General features: G+C 40.1%; 1 protein-coding gene across 1 annotated transcript in view; it reads left to right on the plus strand.

Moving 5' to 3' along the window:
• The window catches only part of HSD17B4 (hydroxysteroid 17-beta dehydrogenase 4), a 107,384-nt gene that overhangs the window by 26,578 nt on the left and 64,756 nt on the right, over positions 1-16,050 (plus strand). Inside the window, exon 4 of the mRNA XM_043465871.1 lies at positions 15,114-15,173. Coding sequence (XP_043321806.1) covers positions 15,114-15,173 — 60 coding nt within the window. The remainder of the gene's footprint in view (positions 1-15,113; positions 15,174-16,050) is intronic.

The raw sequence follows: 16,050 nt of genomic DNA on the forward strand, positions 1-16,050 counted from the left end.
TTTTTTTTTTTATTATTATTTTTTTTTTTCCAGTGGGTTTTGTCACACATTGATATGAATCAGCCATGGATTTACATGTATTCCCAATCCCGATCCCCCCTCCCACCTCCCTCTCCACCCGATTCCTCTGGGTCTTCCCAGTGCACCAGGCCGGAGCACTTGTCTCATGCATCCCACTGGGCTGGTGATCTGTTTCACCATAGATAGTATACATGCTGTTCTTTTGAAACATCCCACCCTCACCTTCTCCCACAGAGTTCAAAAGTCTGTTCTGTATTTCTGTGTCTCCTTTTTCTGTTTTGCATATAGGGTTATCGTTACCATCTTTCTAAATTCCATATATATATGTTAGTATGCTGTAATGTTCTTTATCTTTCTGGCTTACTTCACTCTGTATAATGGGCTCCACTTTCATCCATCTCATTAGGACTGATTCAAATGAATTCTTTTTAACGGCTGAGTAATATTCCATGGTGTATATGTACCACAGCTTCCTTATCCATTCATCTGCTGATGGGCATCTAGGTTGCTTCCATGTCCTGGCTATTATAAACAGTGCTGCGATGAACATTGGGGGTGCATGTGTTTCTTTCAGATCTGGTTTCCTCGGTGTGTATGCCCAGAAGTGGGATTGCTGGGTCATATGGAAGTTCTATTTCCAGTTTTTTAAGAAATCTCCACACTGTTTTCCATAGCGGCTGTACTAGTTTGCATTCCCACCAACAGTGTAAGAGGGTTCCCTTTTCTCCACACCCTCTCCAGCATTTATTGCTTGTAGACTTTTGGATAGCAGCCATCCTGACTGGCGTGTAATGGTACCTCATTGTGGTTTTGATTTGCATTTCTCTGATAATGAGTGATGTTGAGCATCTTTTCATGTGTTTGTTAGCCATCTCTATGTCTTCTTTGGAGAAATGTCTGTTTAGTTCTTTGGCCCATTTTTTGATTGGGTCATTTATTTTTTCTGGAATTGAGCTGCGGAGTTGCTTGTAATATTTCTTGAGGATTAAATCCTTTGTCGCGTTTCTTCATGTTTGCTATTATTCATTCTCCCAATCTGAGGGTCTGTCTTTCACCTTACTTATAGTTTCCTTTGTAGTCAAAAGCTTTTAAGTTTCATTAGGTATTTGGGTTTATTTTCGCTTTTATTTCCAATATTCTGGGAGGTGGGTCATAGAGGATCCTGCTGTGATTTATGTCAGAGAGTGTTTTGCCTATGTTCTCCTCTAGGAGTTTTATAGTTTCTGGTCTCACATTTAGATCTTTAATCCATTTTGAGTTTATTTTTGTGTATGGTGTTAGAAAGTGTTCTAGTTTCATTCTTTACAAGTGGTTGACCAGTTTTCCCAGCACCACTTGTTAAAGAGGTTGTCTTTTTTCCATTGTATATCCTTGCCTCCTTTGTCAAAGATAAGGTGTCAATAGGTTCGTGGATTTATCTCTGGGCTTTCTATTCTGTTCCATTGATCTATATTTCTGTCTTTGTGCCAGTACCATACTGTCTTGATGACTGTGGCTTTGTAGTAGAGTCTGAGTCAGGCAGGTTGATTCCTCCACTTCCATTCTTCTTTCTCAAGATTACTTTGGCTATTCGAGGTTTTTTGTATTTCCATACAAATTGTGAAATTCTTTGGTCTAGTTCTGTGAAAAATACCGTTGGTAGCTTGATAGGGATTGCATTGAATCTATAGACTGCTTTGGATAGAATAGCCATTTTGACAATATTGATTTTTCCAATCCATGAACACGGTATGTTTCTCCATCTGTTTGTGTCCTCTTTGATTTCTTTCATCAGTGTTTTATAGTTTTTTCTATTGTATAGGTTCTTTGTTTTTTAGGTAGATATACTCCTAGTATTTTTATTCTTTTTGTTGCAATGGTGATGGTATTGTTTTCCCTTAAATTTTCTTCTGGTTTTTTCATTGTTTAGTATTAGGAATGCAAGGGTTTTCTGTGTGTTTAATTTTTATATCCTGCAACTTTACTATATTATTGATTAGCTTCTAGTAATTTTCTGGTAGAGTCTTTAGGGTTTTCTATATAGAGGGATCATGTCATCTGCAACGTGAGAGTTTTACTTCTTTTTTCCTATCCTGGAATTCTTTTACTTCTTTTTCTGCTCTGATTGCTGTGGCCAAACTTCCAACACTATGTTGAATAGTAGTGGTGAGAGTGGGCACCCTTGTCTTGTTCCTGATTTCAGGGGAAATGCTTTCAATTTTTCACCATTGAGGGTGATGCTTGCTGTGGGTTTGTCATATATAGCTTTTATTATGTTGAGGTATGTTCCTTCTATTCCTGCTTTTTTGGAGAGTTTTAATCATAAATGAGTGTTGAATTTTGTCAAAGGCTTTCTCTGCATCTATTGAGATAATCATATGGTTTTTTTTTTTTTTTTTGTTAATGTGGTGTATTACATTGATTGATTTGCGGATATTAAAGAATCCTTGCATTCCTGGGATAAAGCTCACTTGGTCATGGTGTATGATTTTTTTAATATGTTGTTGGATTCTGTTTGCTAGAATTTTGTTAAGGATTTTTGCATCTATGTTCATCAGTGATATTGGCCTGTAGTTTTCTTTTTTTGTGGCATCTTTGTCTGGTTTTGGAATTCGGGTGATGGTGGCCTCATAGAATGAGTTTGGAAGCTTACCTTCATCTGCAATTTTCTGGAAGAGTTTGAGTAAGATAGGTGTTAGCTCTTCTCTAAATTTTTGGTAGAATTCAGCTGTGAAGCCATCTGGTCCTGGGCTTTTGTTTGCTGGAAGATTTTTTATGACAGTTTCGATTTCCTTGCTTGTGATGGGTCTGTTAAGATCTTCTATTTCTTCCTGGTTCAGTTTTGGAAGGTTATATTTTTCTAAGAATTTGTCCATTTCATCCAAGTTGTCCATTTTATTGGCATAGAGCTGCTGGTAGTAGTCTCTTATGATCCTTTGTATTTCAGTGTTGTCTGTTGTGATCTCTCCATTTTCATTTCTAATTTTGTTAATTTGGTTTTTCTCTCTTTGTTTCTTAATGAGTCTTGCTAATGGTTTGTCAATTTTGTTTATTTTTTCAAAAAACCAGCTTTTAGCTTTGTTGATTTTTGCTATGGCCTCTTTAGTTTCTTTTGCATTTATTTCTGCCCTGATTTTTAAGATTTCTTTCCTTCTGCTAACTCTGGGGTTCTTCATTTCTTCCTTCTCTAATTGCTTTAGGTGTAGAGTTAGGTTATTTATTTGGTTTTTTTCTTGTTTCTTGATGTAAGCCTGTAATGCTATGAACCTTCCCCTTAGCACTGCTTTTACAGTGTCCCATAGGTTTTGGGTTGTTGTGTTTTCATTTTCATTCATTTCTATACATATTTTGATTTCTTTTTTGATTTTTTCTATGATTTGTTGGTTATTCAGAAGCGTGTTATTTAGCCTCCATATGTTTGAATTTTTAACAATTTTTTTCCTGTAATTGAGATCTAATCTTACTGCACTGTGGTCAGAAAAGATGACTGGAATGATTTCAATTTTTTTGAATTTTCCAAGACCAGATTTATGGCCCAGGATGTGATCTATTCTGGAGAAGGTTCCGTGTGCACTTGAGAAAAAGGTGAAGTTGATTGTTTTGGGGTGAAATGTCCTATAGATATCAATTAGGTCTAGCTGGTCCATTGTGTCATTCAAGGTTTGTGTTTCCTTGTTAATTTTCTGTTTAGTTGATCTATCCATAGTTGTGAGTGGGGTATTAAAGTCTCCCACTATTATTGTGTTACTATTAATTTCCTCTTTCATACTCGTTAGCGTTTGCCGTACATATTGTGGTGCTCCTATGTTGGGTGCATATATATTTATAATTGTTATATCTTCTTCTTTGATTGATCCTTTGATCATTGTGTAGTGTCCTTCTTTGTCTCTTTTCACATCCTTTATTTGAAAGTCTATTTTATCTGATATGAGTATTGCGACTCCTGCTTTCTTTTGGTCTCCGTTTGCATGAAAATTTTTTTTCCAGCCCTTCACTTTAGTCGTATGTGTCTCTTGTTTTGAGGTGGGTCTCTTGTAGACAGCATATATAGGGGTCTTGTTTTTGTATCCATTCAGCCAATCTTTGTCTTTTGGTTGGGGCATTCAACCCATTTACATTTAAGGTAATTATTGATAGGTGTGGTCCCGTTGCCATTTACTTTGTTGTTTTGGGTTCACGTTTATACAACCTTTCTGTATTTCCTGTCTAGAGAAGATCCTTTAGCATTTGTTGAAGAGCTGGTTTGGTGGTGCTGAATTCTCTCAGCTTTTGCTTGTCTGTAAAGCTTTTGAATTCTCCTTCATATCTGAATGAGATCCTTGCTGGATACAGTAATCTAGGTTGTAGGTTATTCTCTTTCATTACTTTCAGTACGTCCTGCCATTCCCTTCTGGCCTGGAGGGTTTCTATTGATAGATCAGCTGCTATCCTTATGGGAATCCCTTTGTGTGTTATTTGTTGTTTTTCCCTTGCTGCTTTTAATATTTGTTCTTTGTGTTTGATCTTTGTTAATTTGATTAATATGTGTCTTGGGGTGTTTCGCCTTGGGTTTATCCTGTTTGGGACTCTCTGGGTTTCTTGGATTTGGGTGGCTATTTCCTTCCCCATTTTAGGGAAGTTTTCAGCTATTATCTCCTCGAGTATTTTCTCATGGCCTTTCTTTTTGTCTTCTTCTTCTGGAACTCCTATGATTCGAATGTTGGGGCGTTTCACAGTGTCCCAGAGGTCCCTGAGATTGTCCTCATTTCTTTTGATCCTTTTTTCTTTTTTCCTCTCTGCTTCATTTATTTCCACCATTTTATCTTCTACCTCACTTATCCTATCTTCTGCCTCCTGTTATTCTACTCTTGGTTCCCTCCAAAGTGTTTTTGATCTCATTCATTGCATTATTCATTTTTAATTGACTCTTTTTATTTCTTCTAGGTCTTTATTAAACATTTCTTGTATCTTTTCAATCTTTGTCTCCAGGCTATTTATCTGTAACTCCATTTTGTTTTCAAGATTTTGGATCATTTTTATTATCATTATTCTAAATTCTTTTTCAGGTAGATTCCCTATCTCCTCCTCTTTTGTTTGACTTGGTGGGCATTTTTCATGTTCCTTTACCTGTTGGGTATTTCTTTGCCTTTTCATCTTGTTTAGATTGCTGTATCTGGAGTGGGCTTTCTGTATTCTGGAGGTCTGTGGTTCCTTTTTATTGTGGAGGATTAACCCAGTGGGTGGGGTTAGACGATTGGCTTGTCAAGATTTCCTGGTTAGGGGAGCTTGCGTCAGTGTTCTGGTGCGTGGAACTTGATTTCTTCTCTTTGGAGAGCAATGGAGTGCCCAGTAATGAGTTTTGAGATGGGTCTATGTGTTAGGTGTGTCCTTGGGCAGCCTGTATGTTGATGTTCACGGCTATGTTCCTGCGTTGCTGGAGAATTTGCGTGGTATGTCTTGCTCTAAAACTTATTGGCTCTTGGGTGGTGGTTGGTTTCAGTGTTAGGTATGGAGGCTTTTGGACAGTCACTTATTACTTAAAGTTCCATGTAGTCAGGAGTTTTCTGGTGTTCTCAGGTTTTGGGCTTAAGTCTCCTGCCTCTGGATTTCAGTTTTATTCTTCCTGTAGTCTCAGGACTTCTCCAACTATACAGCCCTGATAAGAAAACTTCTAGGTTAATGGCTAAAAGATTCTCCCCCGTTAGGGACACCCAGAGAGGTTCACAGAGTTACATGAAGAAGAGGAGAGGGAGGAGGGAGATAGAGATGAACAGGAGGAGAAAAAGGGGGACTCAAGAGGAGAGAGACAGATCTACGCAGCTGTCTGTTCCCAGAGTGTTCTCCGTAGCCCAGTCACCTACAAAGATTCACAGAATTGGATTGGGAAGAGAAGGGAAAGGAGGAAATAGAGGTGTTCTAAGGTAGAAAACAGAGAGTCAAGATTGGGAGAGAATAATCTTCGGTTTAAAAATAGGGCTTCTCTCTTTTTTTTTTTTTTGTAAGGTTATAGTGTATTGAAAATGAAAATTAAGGAGTAGTAGAGGAGTACTAGAGGACTTTAAAAGAAATAAGAGAAAAAGAAAAATAGAAAATAGAAGAGAAAAAGGAAAGAAAAAAAAGAAAAAAAAAGAAAGAAAAAAGAAAAAAAAAATTTTTTTTTCCCCCTAATTAAAAAATCGTAAAAGTCTGTGGAAATGAAAGTTAAGGAGTAATGGGGGAGTAATAGGGGATTTTAAAGGAAAATAAAAGAGAAGAAAGAAAAAAGAAAAAAAAGAAAAAAAGAAAAAAAATTTAAAAACTTAAAAAAAAAAAGAGAAAAAAGTAAAATTATATCTAGGAGTTTCTCTGGAGCTGTTGCGGTCAGTGTGGGTTCGGCTCAGTTTCAGATAGCTCCTCGTTCCAGCTTACGCTTCTCGATATCTACAGGCCCCTCCGGTGTAGTCAGCGTTTCCTAGAGGGATTTTAATCTGTTGCACCAGTCCCTTCTGAAGCGGTTCCCTTTGTTTATTTGGCTTCTGTTTGCCGGTCTCTTCAGAGCCTCATTTCCGCCCTGACACAGGCGGGCGGAGGTGGACTCTTATTCAGGTAGCTAGTTCCGTCGCTCTGCAGGGCAGGGACGGGCTTGCGCCGCGGGGATGGGCTGGGGCTGTCGGGAGGGGCTGACGCTGCTTTCTCCGTCTGTGCTGCTCAGGCTCCCGGCTGTTCTATATGGAGCGCGCCCCGCGCTGCGCGAGGTTCCAGCCCTCGGGTGTTCCACAAAAGCTTGGAAGGAAAAGCTGCGCCCGCTCTCTGTGCCTTCCCCGTCAGAGCGGTCCAGGCAGCCAGGGGCTTGGTGGGCGCACTCTACCCAGGTGTGGCGCGCCCACTCCCTTCCGCAGACCCAGTCTCAGTTTCCGCTGGCGCCAGTCGGGCGCGCGCGCCTTCCGCCCTCCGCGTCCCCAGCCCCAGTCCCCGCCTGCGCCGGTGGGGTGCCTGCGCCCTGTGTCTCGCCGCGACCTTCCCCTCCCCCCTGCCTCCTGCCTCCGGCGGGGCTGGGCCTGTCCGCAGCCTGGGAGCTCCTCTCTGGACCCTCTCGGTCTCTTTGTTCTGCGAACGGCCGGCAGTGTGTTCGGGCCGGTTAATTTACTCTCTCTCTTTTGGTCTCCCACAGTTCAAGTTGGCAACTCACAGAAGTTCCCTCCGATTGTCCTCAGGGCACTCGGCCTGGACCCTACCCCAAGCAATGCCGCCTAAGAGCTCCCGGGTCGGATCTCCGTCCTTAGCTCTTTTGTCTCACTTTTTATCTTTTATATTTTGTCCTACCTCCTTTCGAAGACAATGGGCTGCTTTTCTGGGCGCCTGATGACCTCAGCTAGCGATCCGAAGTTGTTTTGCGAAGTTTGCTCTGCGTTCAGTTATTCTTTTGATGAATTTGTAGGAGAGAAAGTGGTCTCCCTGTCCTACTCCTCCGCCATCTTGTCTCCTCCCCCCCTATATATAGGTCTTTTGTTTCTTTAGGTAGATTTATTCCTAAGTATTTTATTCTTTTCGTTGCAATGGTGAATGGAATTGTTTCCTTAATTTCTCTTTCTGTTTTCTCATTGTTAGTGTATAGGAATGCAAGGGATTTCTGTGTATTAATTTTATATCCTGCCACTTTACTATATTCATTGATTAGCTCTAGTAATTTTCTGGTGGAGTCTTTAGGGTTTTCTATGTAGGGGATCATGTCATCTGCAAACAGTGATAGTTTTACTTCTTTTCCAATATGGATTTCTTTTATTTTTTTTCTTCTCTGATTGCTGTGGCTAAAACTTCCAAAACTATGTTGAATAGTAGTGGTGAGAGTGGGCACCCTTGTCTTGTTCCTTACTTTAGGGGAAAGGCTTTCAATTTTTTACCACTGAGGATAATGTTTGCTGTGGGCTTATCATATATGGCTTTTATTATGTTGAGGTATGTTCCTTCTGTTCTTGCTTTATCATAAATGGGTTTTGATATTTGAATTTTGTCAAAAGCTTTCTCTGCATCTGTTGAGATAATCATATGGTTTTTATCTTTCAATTTGTTAATGTGGTATATCACATTGATTGATTTGTGGATATTAAAGAATCCTGGGATAAAGCCCACTTGGTCATGGTGTATGATCTTTTTAATATGTTGTTGGATTCTGTTTGCTAGAATTTTGTTACAGATTTTTGCATCTGTGTTCATCAGTGATATTGGCCTGAAATTTTCTTTTTTTGTGGCATCTTTGGTTTCGGTATTAGGGTGATGGTGGCCTCATAGAATGAGTTTGGAAGTTTACCTTCCTCTGAAATTTTGTGGAAGGGTTTGAGTAGGATAGGTGTTAGCTCTAATCTAAATTTTTGGTAGAATTCAGCTGTGAAGTCGTCTGGTCCTGGGCTTTTGTTTGCTGAAAGATTTCTGATTACATTTTCGATTTCCGTGCTTGTGATGGGTCTGTTAAGATTTTCTATTTCTTCCTGGTTCAGTTTTGGAAAGTTATACTTTTCTAAGAATTTGTCCATTTCTTCCAAGTTGTCATTTTATTGGCATATAGTTGCTGATAGTAGTTTCCTATGATCCTTTGTATTTCTGTGTTGTCTGTTGTGATTTCTCCATTTTCATTTCTAATTTTGTTGATTTGATTCGTCTCCCTTTTTTTCTTGATGAGCCTGGCTAATGGTTTGTCTATTTTTTTTATCTCCTCAAATAACCAGCTTTTAGCTTTGTTGATTTTTGCTATGGTCTCCTTTGTTTCTTTTGCATTTATTTCTGCCATAATTTTTAAGAATTCTTTCCATCTACTAACCCTGGGGTTCTTCATTTTTTCCTTTTCTAGTTGCTTTAGGTGTAGAGTTATGTTATTTGTTTGATTTTTCTCTTTTCTCTTGAGGTAAGCTTGTATTGCTATGAACCTTCCCCTTAGCACTGCTTTTACTGAATCCCATAGGTTTTGGGTTGTTGTTTTCATTTTCATTCGTTTCTATGCATATTTTGATTTCTTCTGTGATTTGTTGGTTATTCAGAAGTGTGTTGTTTAACCTCCATATGTTGGTATTTTTAATAGTTTTTTTTTTTCCTGTAGTTGACATCTGATCTTAACTGCGTAGTGATCAGAAAAGATGCTTGGAATGATTTCAATTTTTTTGAATTTACCAAGGCTAGACTTATGGCCCAGAATGTGATCTATCCTGAAGAAGGTTTCGTGTGCACTTGAGAAAAAGGTGAAATTCATTGTTTTGGGGTGAAATTTCCTATAGATATCAATTAGGTCTAACTGGTCCATTGTATCATTTAAAATTTGTGTTTCCTTGCTAATTTTCTGTTTAGTTGATCTATCCATAGGTGTGAGTGGGGTATTAAAGTCTTCCACTATTATTGTGTTACTGTTAGTTTCCCCTTTTGTACATGTTAGCATTTGCCTTATATATTGTGATACTCCTGTGTTGGGTGCATATATATTTATAATTGTTTTATCTTCTTCTTGGATTGATCCTTCAATCATTATGTAGTGTCCTTCTTTGCCTCTTTTCACAGCCTTTATTTCAAAGTCTATTTTATCTGATATGAGTATTGCTACTCCTGCTTTTGGTCTCCATTTGCGTGAAATAGCTTTTTTCCAGCCCTTCACTTTCAGTCTGTATGTGTCCCTTGTTTTGAGGTGGATCTCTTGTAGACGGCAAGTATAGGGGTCTTGTTTTTGTATCTATTCAGCCAGTCTTTGTCTTTTGGTTGGGGCATTCAACCCATTTACATTTAAAGTAATTATTGATAAGTATGATCCCATTGCCATTTACTTTTTTGTTTTGGGTTTGAGTTTATAAACCTTTTCTGTGTTTCCTGTCTAGAGAAGATCCTTTAGCATTTGTTGAAGAGCTGGTTTGGTGGTGCTGATTTTTCTCAGCTTTTGCTTGTCTCTAAAGCTTTTGAATTCTCCTTCATGTCTGAATGAGATCCTTGCTGGGTACAGTAATCTGAGTTGTAGGTTTTTCTCTTTTATCACTTTAAGCATGTCCTGCCATTCCCTTCTGGCCTGAAGAGTTTCTATTGAAAGATCAGCTGTAATCCTTATGGGAATCCCTTTGTGTGGTGTTTGTTGTTTTTCCCTTGCTGCTTTTAATATTTGTTCCTTGTGTTTGATCTTTGTTAATTTGATTAAGAAATTGTCTTGTGGTTTTTTGCCTTGGGTTTATCCTGTTTGGGACTCTCTGAGTTTCTTGGATTTGGGTGGCTATTTCCTTCCGCATTTTAGGGAAGTTTTCAACTATTATCTCCTCAAATATTTTCTCATGGCCTTTCTTTTTGTCTTCTTCTTCTGGGACTCCTGTGATTCGAATGTTGGGGCGTTTGACATTGTCCCAGAGGTCTCTGAGGTTGTCCTCATTTCTTTTAAATATTTTTTCTTTTTTCCTCTCTGCTTCATTTATTTCCACCATTCTATCTTCCACCTCACTTATCCTACTTCTGCCTCAGTTATTCTACTGTTGGTTCGCTCCAGAGTGTTTTTGATCTGTTATTGCATTATACATTATTGATTGACTGTTTTTTTCTTTAGGTCCTTGTTAAACATTTCTTGCATCTTCTCAATCCTTGTCTCCAGGCTATTTATCTGTAACTCCATTTTGTTTTCAAGATTTTGGATCATTTTTACTATCATTATTCTGAATTCTTTTTTAGGTAGACTCCTTATCTCCTCCTCTTTTGTTTGGTTTAGCAGGCATCTATCATGTTCCTTTACCTGCTGAGTAGTTCTCTGCCTTTTCATCTTGTTTAGATTGCTGTATTTGGGGTGGCCTTTCTGTACGCTGGAAGTTTGTGGTTCCTCTTTATTGTGGAGGTTCCTCCATGTGGGTGGGGTTGGATGAGTGGCTTGTCAAGGTTTCCTGGTTAGAGAAGCTTGTGTTGGTGTTCTGGTGGGTGGAGCTGGATCTCTTTTCTCTGGAGTGCAGTCAAGTGTCCAGTAGTGAGTTTTGAAGTGTCTATGGGTTTGGTGTGACTTTGGGCAGCCTGTATATTGAAGCTCAGGGCTATGTCCCTGTGTTGCTGGAGAATTAGTGTGGTATGTCTTGCTCTGGAACTTGTTGGCTCTTGGGTGGGGCTTGGTTTCAGTGTAGGTATGGAGGCTTTTGGATGAACTCTTATCGATTAATGTTCCCTGGAGTCAGGAGTTTTCTGGTGTTCTCAGGTTTTGGATTTAAGCCTCCTGCCTCTGGTTTTCAGTCTTATTCTTACAGTAGTCAAGACTTCTCCATCCATACAGCACTGATGATAAAACATCTAGGTTAATGGAGAAAAGATTCTCCACAGTGAGGGATACCCAGAGAGGTTCGCAGAGTTACATGGAGAAGACAAGAGGGAGGAGGGAGATAGAGGTGACCAGGAGGAGAAGAGGAAGAATCAAAAGGGGAAAGAGCAATATAGCCAGTAATCAAATCCCTATGTGCTCTTCACAGCCTGGAACACCCAGAGAGGTTCATGGAGTTCCATAGAGAAGAGAAGACAGAGGAAGGAGATAGAGGTGACCAGGAGGAGAATAGGGGGAGTCAAAAGGAGAGAGACAGATCTAGCCAGTAATCATTTCCCTGTGTTCTTCACAGCCCAGAATACCCAAAGAGATTTCCAGAGTTGGGTAGAGAAGAGAAAGGGGAAGGAGGAGACAGAGGTGACCTGGGGGAGAAAAAGGAGAGTTGAAGGGAGAGGGCAATCCAGTCAGTAATCACAGTCCTAAGTAAAAATGGATACTGAAGATTGGATTGTTAAAGATACAAAATTGATAACAAATACCAGAAAGCAAAGATTAAAAATCTAGAGTAGAGGTTAGACTCTCAAAAATACAATATTAAAAAAAACACAAAATCACAAAAATTATAAAAAATATATATGAAATTTGCTTTAAAAATAGGGTCTCTTTTTTTTTTTGCAGGGTAATAGGTTATAAAAATGAAAATTAAATGAGTAATAAAGGAGTTAAAAATAAAAAATGATTTAAAATTTAAAAATGATAATAGTAAAATATATCTAGAAATTTCTCTGGAGCTGTTGCGGGCAGTGTGGGGTCAGTTCAGTTTCAGATGGTTCCTCCTTCCAGCTTATACTTCTCAGGGTCTATAGGCCCCTTCCAGTGTCAGTGCTAACTACAGGGTTTTAATCTGTTGCACCTGTTACTTCCAAAGCAGTTCCATCTGTTTATTTTGGCTTCCTCTGTTTGCAAGTCCCTTCAGTGTCTAATTTCCACCCTGACACAGAGGGGCGAAGGTGGTCACTTATTTAGGCTCACTTGCTCAGTCGTGCTGCGGGGAGGGAGGAGCACTGCAGACAAACATCCCTGGCGTGTGCGGGGAGTGCTCGCAGTGTCTGGGCCACATTGGGTTTGCCCCCGCTCAGGGCGTGTGTGCTTTCCTGGTCTACACTGCTCAGGCTCCAGGTTGCTCTGCGGGGGAGCTGTCTAAAGCGGGCCCTGGGTTGCGTGCACTTCCCCGGTCTAAGCCACTCAGGTTCAGGTTATCGGGTACTCCACGAAGGCACACTCTGTTGGGCATGCGTTTTGTGCCCTTCGCAGGTCCGAGCAGCTCAGGCGACCAGGTGCTTGGCAAGAGCACTCTCCCCAGGTGTGCGGTGCATCTTATCACGTCCCGTCCCAGCCGCTCGGTTTCCTGGGCGCGCAGCGGGAGCGCTGTCTCAGGTGTGCCCTGTGTCTCCTCTGGGGAGCCGATCTCTGGCTGTGACCCTCCTGATGGATGTCAACTGTCCAGGAGCCCAGGAAGACTTGGTTAACAACTGGGAGCCTGCTTGCAGTTTGGTAGAGGATGCCGTCTCTGGGGCCAAGGTTGCCCTTTTCTGGCTCTGGCTGTCACCTGCCTCTCTGCCTCTGGCAGGGAATGGGCCAGTCTACAGCAGGCTAGCTCTCCTCTGGTATTCTCTCAGTCCTTTGTTCTGTGAGCGGGCTGGCAGTGCCTTAGCTTAGAGCTTTTTGCGGAAAAGTTCTCTCTCTCTCTCTCTGGCTATCCCACAGTTTGGGTTGCTTTCTCACGTTAGCCCCCTCAGATTGTCCTCAGGGCATTCAGGCCCGGTCCTTACCCTAAGCAATGCAGCCTGTGCCCCCCTGTTCAGTACCCGCTTGCTGGCGGCGGATGCGAGCGTCTGGGCTACTTCTCTGCTGGGAGTTGTGGTTAGGCACGTAATCTGTGGGTTTTATTTATTTGTTTATTTATTTTACCTCCTGATTATGTTGCCCTCTGAAATTCCAAAACTCCCCACAGACCCGCCGATGAGAGGGTTTCCTGGTGTTTGGAAACTTCTCCTTTTTCACGACTCCCTCCCTGGGACAGTTCTCTGTCCCTAACTCTTTTGTCTCTCTTTTTATCTTTTATATTTTGTCCTACCTCCTTTCGAAGACAGTGGGCTGCCTTTCTGGGTGCCTGGTGTCCTCTGCCAGCGTTCAGAGGTTGTTTTGTGGAATTTGCTCACCGTTCAAATGATCTTTCGATGAATTTGTGGGGGAGAAAGTGGTCTCCCTGTCCTATTCCTCTGCCATCTTAGGACTGCCTGATTCTAATAGTATTTGTAAGGTATCTTCTTGAATAGATTTACTTTTAAAAAGCTAGTGTTTAGTGACTTTTCTGCAAATTAGCTTGCTTTTGTGGGCCAGGGAGAAAATTAAATTGCCTGTGACTTTATTTTGAAATTTTAGAGGGAAGAAGATGGGATATGATTTGTTTTGTGTACTCAAAGGAATAATGAGACAGATACTTTAGTATCTTATTTCTTTCTTGAGAGTCTAGAAAAGTGTTCTCACCTTTGGAAAAAAATTCTGGGGTTTTAGAACCTAATTTTTAAAGATGAAAATTTCAGACTCTCCTCTCTGCCCCTCAGTTTTGATATGCAAAGTATATTAGTCAGGATTCAGTCAGGAAAACAGAAGCCCCTCTTGGTTTTCCCAGAGTGAAGGGTTTTATACAGAGTTAGAGACTTAGCATCGGAAGGTCTGGGCTGGCGCATGTCAGTGAGACTGTAGGAGACCATCTCAGCCTGTGGCAGGTGGTTCTCAAGAGCCTGCCTGCATGTGCTGCCAATGTCAGGTCTGCAGCCTGCTCATGAGACTGCCTGCCCCTGCAGTCTCCTACTTTTCTACCTTTTAAGTGACTATCTCTTTTTGGAAGACCTAACTCAGGACTGTATGGGCCTCAGAGAAGGGCCCTGGCTCCTCCTGTGACTGTAGAGAAAGTAGAAAGAGACACTGGTGATGTTGAATTGACAGCTGACCATTTGACACACAGCTGTGGTGATATCAGCCCTTCTCCTGGGCTGATTAGCAGGAAATAACAAGGCCATCGTATTTCATTGAGCTTTGCTTTTTATGGTTAGTATATTATAAAAATGGACTTCCTTGGTGGCTCAGTGGTAAAGAATCCACCTGCAATGCATGAGACATGGGATGGATACCTGGGTCGGGAAGATGCCATGGAGGAGGAAATGGCAACCCACTCCAGTTTTCTTGGCTGGGAAATCTCATGGACAGAGGAGCCTGGTGGGCTGCTGTCCATGGGGTTTCAAGAGTCGGACACAACTTAGCAACTAAGCAACAACATTACAAAACAATAGGTTTGTTTTCCAAATGTAGTCATATAGACTTGACCATGCTTTTTCAAATTAAATACACTTCTCTTTCCCTCCCTCTCAAATTCTCATTTGCATCCTTAAGGAGAAGTCCTATGTGACAACTTAAAATTCAATAGAAATGAAATAATAATCAATTTGTCGTGCTAGCCACATTTCAAGTGCCCAGTAGCCGCATGTGGTTCATGGCTACTGTATTAGTGCAGAAATAGGGACATTTTCATTTTCATAAGACAAAATTCTATTAAGACAGTGCTGTCTTTGATATTATTTGTCAAATGCTTGTTATTTACCCAGCTCCTCTTTCTTTTTTTTTTTTTGTAGGTTAAAGAATTGTCTTAGGGACTAGATTTCTTTTGTAACGTAGATCATCTATATTTTAGTTTGTTAGGTGCCTACAATGTAAATGTATTTTTCCTGGAAATGAATTCTGTTGAATGAATTGTATCTGTCATGTACTCTGATCCACAGAATTTAGAAGTCATTTGTGAGGATTATTGCTAAAGTTTTGCCCTAATTTCCCTTTCCTTCAGATTCAGTGGAAGAAGGAGAGAAGATTGTGAAGACAGCACTGGATGCTTTTGGAAGAATAGGTAGTGTCTCTTTGCATCTATGGTACTTACAGAGCAGCTTCTACCTTTCTAATGAATTATTTTTTATTTTACTTTTGTTTGCTAAAAGCTCTTTCTTGGTAATCAAATTTTTAGATTTGTTTTAAAATTTAATTTTTTAACAAATCCTAATCTTATTCCACAAAGCGCTCTAGGTGACAGTTTGTATGCATGTATGTATTGAATTGGTTGGTTTTTTTTTGTATTTTAAAGGTCTTTAGAAAAACTTAAAAGCATTCTCTAAGTTTCCTTTTTATAGTAATTTAATCATATCGCCAATATATAAAAAGACATATATAATATACAATAATTTACATGATTATATAATTATACTTATTTAATAACTATTAAAGATATTATAATAATTTAATCATACCCCCAATGTACATATTGGGGGTATGATTATATACGTATATCAGAAAGAAAGAAAGAACGAATGAAAGAATGAAAGAGAAGTCGCTCAGTCGTGTCCAGCTCTTTGTGACCCTATGGGCTATAGCCTACCAGGCTCCTCCATCCGTGGGATTTTCCAGGCATGTATAGCAGAGGTATGATTAAATTATTATAATGCTTATTTAACAGTTACTAAGTAATTATAACTATGGGCTTCCCTGGTGATTCAGATGGTAAAGCATCTGCCTGCAATGCAGATTGGGTTCAATCCCTGAGTCAGAAAGATGCCCTGGAGAAGGGAATGGCAACCAGTACAGTATTCTTGCCTGGAGATTCCATGGACAGAGGACCCTGGTGGGCTACAGTCCATGCAGTCACAAAGGGTCAGACACAACTGGTCAACTAACACTAATTTTATTTAATAGTTATTAAATAATTCTAATTATATAATAGTTATATAAAATAA

The sequence above is a fragment of the Cervus canadensis genome, chromosome 4 (assembly GCF_019320065.1).
Source record: "Cervus canadensis isolate Bull #8, Minnesota chromosome 4, ASM1932006v1, whole genome shotgun sequence".
NCBI lineage: Eukaryota > Metazoa > Chordata > Mammalia > Artiodactyla > Cervidae > Cervus > Cervus canadensis.